The sequence below is a fragment of the Priapulus caudatus genome, unplaced genomic scaffold (assembly GCF_000485595.1).
Source record: "Priapulus caudatus unplaced genomic scaffold, Priapulus_caudatus-5.0.1 Scaffold260, whole genome shotgun sequence".
Classification (NCBI taxonomy): domain Eukaryota; kingdom Metazoa; phylum Priapulida; class Priapulimorpha; order Priapulimorphida; family Priapulidae; genus Priapulus; species Priapulus caudatus.
Window position 1 is genome coordinate 46,309 of NW_014577321.1, and position 7,498 is coordinate 53,806.

At 40.9% G+C, this 7,498-nt stretch overlaps 1 protein-coding gene across 3 annotated transcripts in view; it reads left to right on the forward strand.

Annotated features, from left to right (window-relative positions):
- Positions 1-7,498, forward strand: part of LOC106808216 (probable E3 ubiquitin-protein ligase HECTD2) — an 18,343-nt gene that overhangs the window by 3,856 nt on the left and 6,989 nt on the right. The window contains exons 4-18 of one of the 3 annotated variants that reach the window (XM_014810829.1): positions 284-345; positions 559-582; positions 798-843; positions 1,157-1,266; positions 1,636-1,784; positions 2,147-2,270; positions 2,774-2,870; positions 3,477-3,584; positions 3,835-3,967; positions 4,966-5,057; positions 5,713-5,874; positions 6,224-6,298; positions 6,545-6,632; positions 6,833-6,939; positions 7,211-7,326. In XM_014810829.1, coding sequence (XP_014666315.1) covers positions 284-345; positions 559-582; positions 798-843; positions 1,157-1,266; positions 1,636-1,784; positions 2,147-2,270; positions 2,774-2,870; positions 3,477-3,584; positions 3,835-3,967; positions 4,966-5,057; positions 5,713-5,874; positions 6,224-6,298; positions 6,545-6,632; positions 6,833-6,939; positions 7,211-7,326 — 1,493 coding nt within the window. The remainder of the gene's footprint in view (positions 1-283; positions 346-558; positions 583-797; positions 844-1,156; positions 1,267-1,635; positions 1,785-2,146; positions 2,271-2,773; positions 2,871-3,476; positions 3,585-3,834; positions 3,968-4,965; positions 5,058-5,712; positions 5,875-6,223; positions 6,299-6,544; positions 6,633-6,832; positions 6,940-7,210; positions 7,327-7,498) is intronic. The other 2 variants (XM_014810830.1, XM_014810831.1) reach the window with 2 other exon arrangements.

Sequence of the window (7,498 nt, forward strand, 5' to 3'; positions counted from 1 at the left end):
TATATATATAGGTAGGATTTCCACAGTCGCACCCATACCGCGATGCCGCTAGTTAGGTGTCGCTAGTATAGCTATCATAAGAATCAAGATATCTCGATATTACGCTGTAAGTCTTAGTCCTGCATCTGTTTGCCAGCGGGCACATGATGGGTCATGATTGCGCTGGATAAGAGGATGTTATTTGGAGCGTATACTACCCAGCTGCCCTATCTGCCGCTCAGACGACGACCGCTGCAAGCCAATCGTCTACAGCTATTCAAATAGTTCGTTTACCTCTTTGTAGGACCAGGAAGTAATAAAGTCCACGTTAAAGGCGGTCATCGGCTGCTTGCTCAAAGACAAAAGGTACGTGTTGGCGCTTGTTTTAAAGCTAGCAGCCGCATTGCAGATTAATGTACGAACATATGAACCTGTCACGTCACTGGAAAGAATTATAATATAATAATGTTGGTAAAACAATGTTAGCAGTTATATTTTGTGACAGCATTATATCATTGTGCCACCGACAATGTTTAGTGACATGCATGGGCAATGTGGTGAATTTCGTTTTCGTTTTAGGTTTAGTGATACGACAATGATATGGTAAGGAACTCTATTTACTCTATGAGGAAATAGTGATGAAAAGTTTTTAGGATATAGGAGTCTGAAATTACTTGCGGTTCTTATATTTATATGCAATTAGAGTACGCTACTTTATTGTTAAAGTTTACTTTTAATATGTAAAATTAGCTGTACAAAATCATTTGTTTAGTGAAGCTACAAGTTGATCACTGTATAATTATTAATTATATATACAGGCCGCACACAAAAGACGACCTCCGAGCTTATATTATACTTCTACAGGTAATCGTAATACGTAATATTATAGTATCGTTTTTCGACTATTATTACTACCTTACATTATTCCACACGAACGGAATATATAATTTAAATAGTTATATTATATTTTTAATCTCTCATAACGTATAAATAACCACCTACCACATTCGGTGATTGGTATCACTGAATACCCCCTCCCCCAATGTAGGTAATCTATCACGTGGTCGTGTGAAACCCGCGTGACATATTCAGTCCATTCGCACATGCATCGGTAACGCTGGCTTTTTCTTTTCCGTCATGATAATAATCCTCTTATTGAAGTTTCTTTGTGTCGCAGAATCCCATATTTACGCACGTGCAGACATACGTCGTGTTCGCACATCTCCTACGGGAGGTGGCCAGTCTCAACGACTACGACCATCACTTCATCGTGCACTGGTTCAGAAAGTGAGTTATGAGGCCGTTTCGTGGTCGAAAACTAGTCCATGTAGAGTTCTTCTGCAAACTACCACGAAATCGTATATCGATGTGAATAGCGCGAACACAATAATTAACGGCGCACTTTTGATTTTGATTTTGGTGATGATGATAATGATGATGATGATGATGATGATCGCGATGATGATGATGATGATGATGATCGCGATGATAATGATGATGATGATGATGATGACGACGAGGACGATGACGATGATGATGATGATGATGATGATGATGATGATGACGATGACGATGATGATGCTGATGATGATGATGATTGATAACAACAACCGTGTTAGTAGCAAGTAGTAGCAATGATCGTCTGATTGTTTGCAGAGTGCCCGTCGTGAGGTTTAAGAAGCTCATTACGATGATACATCAGTTCGTCACCGTGCGCCTGTTTCCACCCAAGGACGGCGACCTGCCGCCCATGTCGAAATGCACTTGGTGGATTCCCAGCGCTATAAAAGTGCTCGCGTTGCTTCGTAAGCGAATTGTTTGTTCGTGTTGGTTAATTTTAGCGAATGTGTGAACGAAGGTGAATGTTCCCTGGTTACATATTAGCGGCTCCCCATCGTTTCTACATTCTCGTTGTGTCTGTACTCTTTATAGAATAGACATGGATTAACTAGGAGTAGGTATAAATACATCAAGTGGTTATTTGTACTTCCATGCGTATATATTATATATATATATATATATATCATAGATAATTATCACTATAGATACTATAGTGATAATTATTTACACGTCGCACTCATTATAAATATTGATAATGCGGAATGTGGAAGTTTTAAGAATAACTAGGGAGTGTGCCATTGTGTATGCGTCAAATATTTTCCAACAGATGCTGCCAACGGAGTGAGCACTCCACCGCTGATAAACCATACAGAGTTTTACAACAGTGCCTTAGACCACATGGACCTAATGGCAGAATATTATGCCTGGCAAAATCCAAGCGCTCATCCTGGGTGAGGGACGCTGTGCCTGCTAGCTCTTTACGAGGTCACATCAATGATTCTAATTGGCGTTTGATTGTGCCGTACCATCAGGCTTGCGTCCGAGAAAAACCATTGCTGAAATATTAACGGGCAAATGCTGATTAAAGCAAAAAGTACTTATGAAACAATTGCCGTGGCAGAATGCCGTCAGCACTGTACATAATCTTTGCGCATTTAGATGGGCCACGTGACCATTGGGGGCAATTGGGCCAATTGTGAATTGGGACAATCGTGACAATTGGGCCAATTGTGAATTGGGACAATCGTGACAATTGGGCCACGTGACGTCTTACGATCAATATTTTATCTTACGACGAAGAAGAAAATAAAGGTCGAGATTAACACGCAGTTTTGATATTATACTAGCACTAGCACGTATAGCTGATCATGTGATCACACTATATAGGAATGTCCGGGTAACGATATAAGCTTGCTGAGCTAAGCTTGAAGTAAGCGAACGCGTGCTGTTTCAGGTTTTCCTTTTGCCAGTACCCCTTCATTCTAAGCATCACTGCCAAGCGGACCATCATGCAGAGAGATTCCGAACAACAGATGATCATTAACGCACGAGTAAGAGACAAACAGATGCGCGATAATGCCATACGTCCATCTTGCCCGTTACTTAATTTATTGTATTGTCCTCGATGTCCGAGCAAGGTCATTCAAAACCCGTAATTATATTGCGGAGAGGCCATGAGACGATGCCTAGGAACAATTACCGATCGATCAACCAAACTTCACACTGTACTCTGTTATAGAGAGACTAAAGTTAAATGTTTGCCAATAATAATTCTCTAATTCATGGCTAAGGATTAATTAAACCTGCCCCTTCAAATATGATTTATCCCTTGTTTCGAAAATCGAAAATCCGCAAACTATAATTAACGTTAGCGATTCAAGAAACGTATGGAATATCGTCACAGATTCGCACTACATATTTATGTACGATATGCAACATGCAATATTGATTAAGCTCATATATAGGCGTGATCATAAATGTGCCCAGACCGAACAACATCGTAAACACGTTTGTATTAGTAGCTTTATTTAGCTTTGTTGAGCTTACTTGGCTTATTTAGCTTCAACTAGTACTAGTAGTTTTATTTAGTTTGTACTATAATGTTTTTGTATTAGTAACATGCGTTTGCAATGGTAGCTTACTTTGTAACTTTACAGAGAAGTCTGGTGGCGAAGGTTCAGCGGCGCCAGCAACCTGATATCGGCATGCTCTTCCTCAATTTGAACATCCGGCGGTCGGAACTAGTGGAGGACTCATTAAATGAGGTGGACTATTTATATTCAATATCGAATATACAACTGCCTCCTGCTTGTCAACATGATTCTAACGTATGTTAGGGATTGGACCGATGGCGAAAAATGCATCTTACTAAACAGTTTGTGACACTTGATGTATTAAACTCCCGAAATATACCTATAAATGTGAATTAAGATAAAAATGTTGTAAGTAAAGTGTGTGCCGATGTAATTTTCTCGCAATTTGTCGGTCACTGTTCGTGTAATGTTATGTACTCAGATTCAACGAAAGTCGAGTGAACTGAAGAAAAAACTGAAAGTGACGTTCGTAGGAGAGGCAGGCTTGGACATGGGTGGCCTAACTAAAGAGTGGTTTTTGTTATTAACACGCGCCATTTTCCATCCAGAATACGGTAATTTCACAAAAACTACAATAACTACTAAAATAAATTCACAAGATAGTTAGTAACGCATTTTCATTAAACTTACCTTCTGCCGCATGTCTGTGCTTCATTTCTCTGCTAGTTACAAAGAATTATTTTCTATTGGGCTTCTATTCACAAAACCTAATAGATGTAAGCTTTGTTGCACATCAGTGCGTTTAACTAAATCGCTTGTTAAGATGACCGAAGAGTTGACCGAAGTGTGAAGATATTTTATTTCTTCACTCCTACTATGTCTGACTCCATGTTATAATGTCTTTAGAGTATTGCGGACAAATGCGTATCTGTGACGTCTACATTTTTATAAGGCGAAAGGGCATACCATCCGATACTTATTAGCAACTATCGTGTCTAAATAATGTAGGAGTTCGACGTGTAACCAATCGTTAACAGTAAAAGTAACATTGAGCGGTCATTAATAATTAATTGATTACTGCCCACACGTAATACAGTTGCTCGAAAAGCGCAATGAGCAACGCAAGCAACGTATAACGACGCATGCGCGCACCGGCGTACTATGCAGACTGTAAGCAACGCCTTCACCTTCTTCAATTATTAATGAACAATTAGGCATAATTCTGCTATCTAGTCTCTGATGTCGCTTCTGACCTTTATATGCTGATGACGTCGGCCGTGACACTGATAGGCTGAGGCAATATTTATATACGATGTCGAGGTAATGCCACCCGCGCAGTATCAAGACCGCATCCTCTAGAGTAGGGACGAAGGGAGGCGCAACCGCTCCCTGGTGATGATTTCCTTGATCAACAAAATGATTCCTTTAGCATAATCTTATCTCCCACGTGATCTTTTAAAAATCTTTTCCCAAATAAGTTCGTTCACATCGTTACGAAGACGGGTCACGAAATACTAGCACCACTCCCCATTAGGAATTTGTTCACGCTACTGCGTTGCGTGCATCGTTGCACGTGTGAAGGTCATCGGTTCGTTTTCCTTACATAATGCAGGTATGTTCATCTACCATAACGAGTCTTCAGTGTTCTGGTTCAACAGTATCCCCACCACCGACCACTATCAGGAATTTCGCCTAGTCGGGGTCGTATCCTTTGTCGATAGCAGCACGTGTGTGGCGCGTTAATCGTTAATTATCTTCTACTTATACTATTTTATTATTTTTTTAATATTCGGTCATCATTATTTCATTACTGTTGATATTTCTTTTCATATTAATTAATAGTAATATCGTTTCACCGTAAAAAAACGAATTATCTCTGCTAAGATTCGTTTGTGAGTTCCTCAGAGGACCTATTGCCCGTGCCAGTGGCAGTATCTGTCGACAAATCTATTTATGCGATGTTATTGTTTATTTTAATGCTTCATCTAATCCACTGTTGAACAGTATAATGATATGACACGTTATTATCCCTTTTAGTACTATTTACGTGCGTGTGTGCTTGCGTGCGTTTGTGTGTCTGTGTGTGTGTGCGTGCGTGCGTGCGTGCGTGCGTGCGTGCGTGCGTGCGTTTGTGTGTCTGTGTGTGTGTGTATGTGTGTGTGGTGCGTGTGTGTGGTGGTGTGTGTGTGTGTGTGTGTGTGTGTGTTGTGTGTGTGTGTTGTGTGTGTGCGTTTGTGCGTGTGTGCGTGCGTGCGTGCGTGCGTGCGTGCGTACGTGCGTACGTGTGAAAAATAATGGTATGATACATAAGACGATGACACTGGCTGTAGCGATAATTCCTTAACTCTGCAAATAACAGCTAATGGGGTTAGCAGTCTACAATAGCACTATCCTCGACATCCGGTTTCCTCCTTGTTGCTACAAGAAACTTCTTAACCCCGCCGTTGTTCCTGCAAACACTGCCGGTGTTCCACTAGGAGTGTGCACGATGACGCTTGAGGACTTTGCTCAGGTTTGGCCGGTACGTTCATCCCCTCTACCGAATGTTCCAGGTTTTTTATATTAAATTACGGGAAGGACTGCGATACTACTACCATTGGCTGCAGGATCATGTCTGGCCGCTCACACTACATCTATATAATTATACACTATGTGGATGTGGTGTGCGCGGTCAGACATGATATTGCAGCCAGTGACTAGGACGTGCGTCGTATTAGTAAAGTGAACCGACAATGTGTGTGTTGAGGCGGTGTGGTGAGGCACCCTGTGTCGCGAGTAGCCTACATCATATTTGCTAGTGAAATCTGTATCCGTATATAAACGATTTAATTAAAACGGTGAAAATTAAAAGCAATTGGTTACCCTTTCAGCAAGTTGCGAAAGGTTTAAAGGACTTACTAGAATATGACGGTGATACGGACGAGGATTTTGGCTTGACATTCGAGGTAAGTCGACAATGCAGCGCGAGAGAAGAGAATAGAATGAGACGTATTTATGCCGTGGCCCGGGGAGAAGTGATATGATAGCTGTCCTGTGTCGAAGCGAAAGATTACATGAGTAGAACTAGGAAACGTGCATCCCTTGTTGCCATGAAAGTACCGAGGGAAAATAACTATAGATAATAACGAGCAATAATGATTCGGTATTGCATTTAGAGTATATGAGACATGTCCGATGTCCGTTACTTACAGGTGTCAACAACTGAGTTCGGTACTGTGCGCACACACCAACTAAAACCGGGTGGCGACACAATCCATGTCACGAACGAGAATCGTGAAGGTAAGGCCAAACACTGCTAATTATTATACTACCGGCTCTACAGATAATAAACGCGAATAATACATGTATTTACAGATATTAATGAATTCTCCACATTTTTTCGTATCCGTAAATGCTTCTAGCGTGTTACTTTGCTTTAATGTAACGTCACTAAATGCTCACACATCGCTTATTATTGCGTGCATTCGCCTTTCTTTCAGAATACGTGAAGCTGTATGTAGACTGGGCTCTCAACAAATCTATCTATCACCAGTTCAAAGCATTTTACCTAGGGTTCCATAGCGTCTGTGCATCAAATGCGCTGATCGTAAGTTCTACCTACATTTGAACGTTAATTATTATATTATTATGCGTTAAGTGACTTCGTGGAAGTTTAATCGTTGTGAGACTTGTTGGAATTCCTTTGTTTACATTAGCAAAAATAATACCATATGTATAGCCAACCCGCGCCAAACAGTGCTATTTGGAATTATCACTTCAATGGCATAATCCCACCAAAAACCGAAAAATCAATTCAAATCATTCAAATCATTCTCGGTAGATCATTCAATAGAGCCGTGCCGCGTACGCTTTTTCAGATGTTACGATCAGATGAGATAGAGGTGTTGGTCTGTGGTAGTCCAGAGTTCGATATGGAGAAACTGAAGCAAGTGGCTATATGTGATGGATATACAAAAGCCGACGTAACTATCAAGTAAGTGATACATTTCGGCAGAGAGTGTGAGGAGAAAGCAAGCGGGCAAAAAGAGGAGAGAGATAGAGGGAGAGAGGAGAGAAGGCGATAAAATGCATGCGTGCGTGTATGGGGCGCCAAGTGTCGCATGACTGATTTCGTTACGAAATCAATGATTTTGTAACGAAATCAA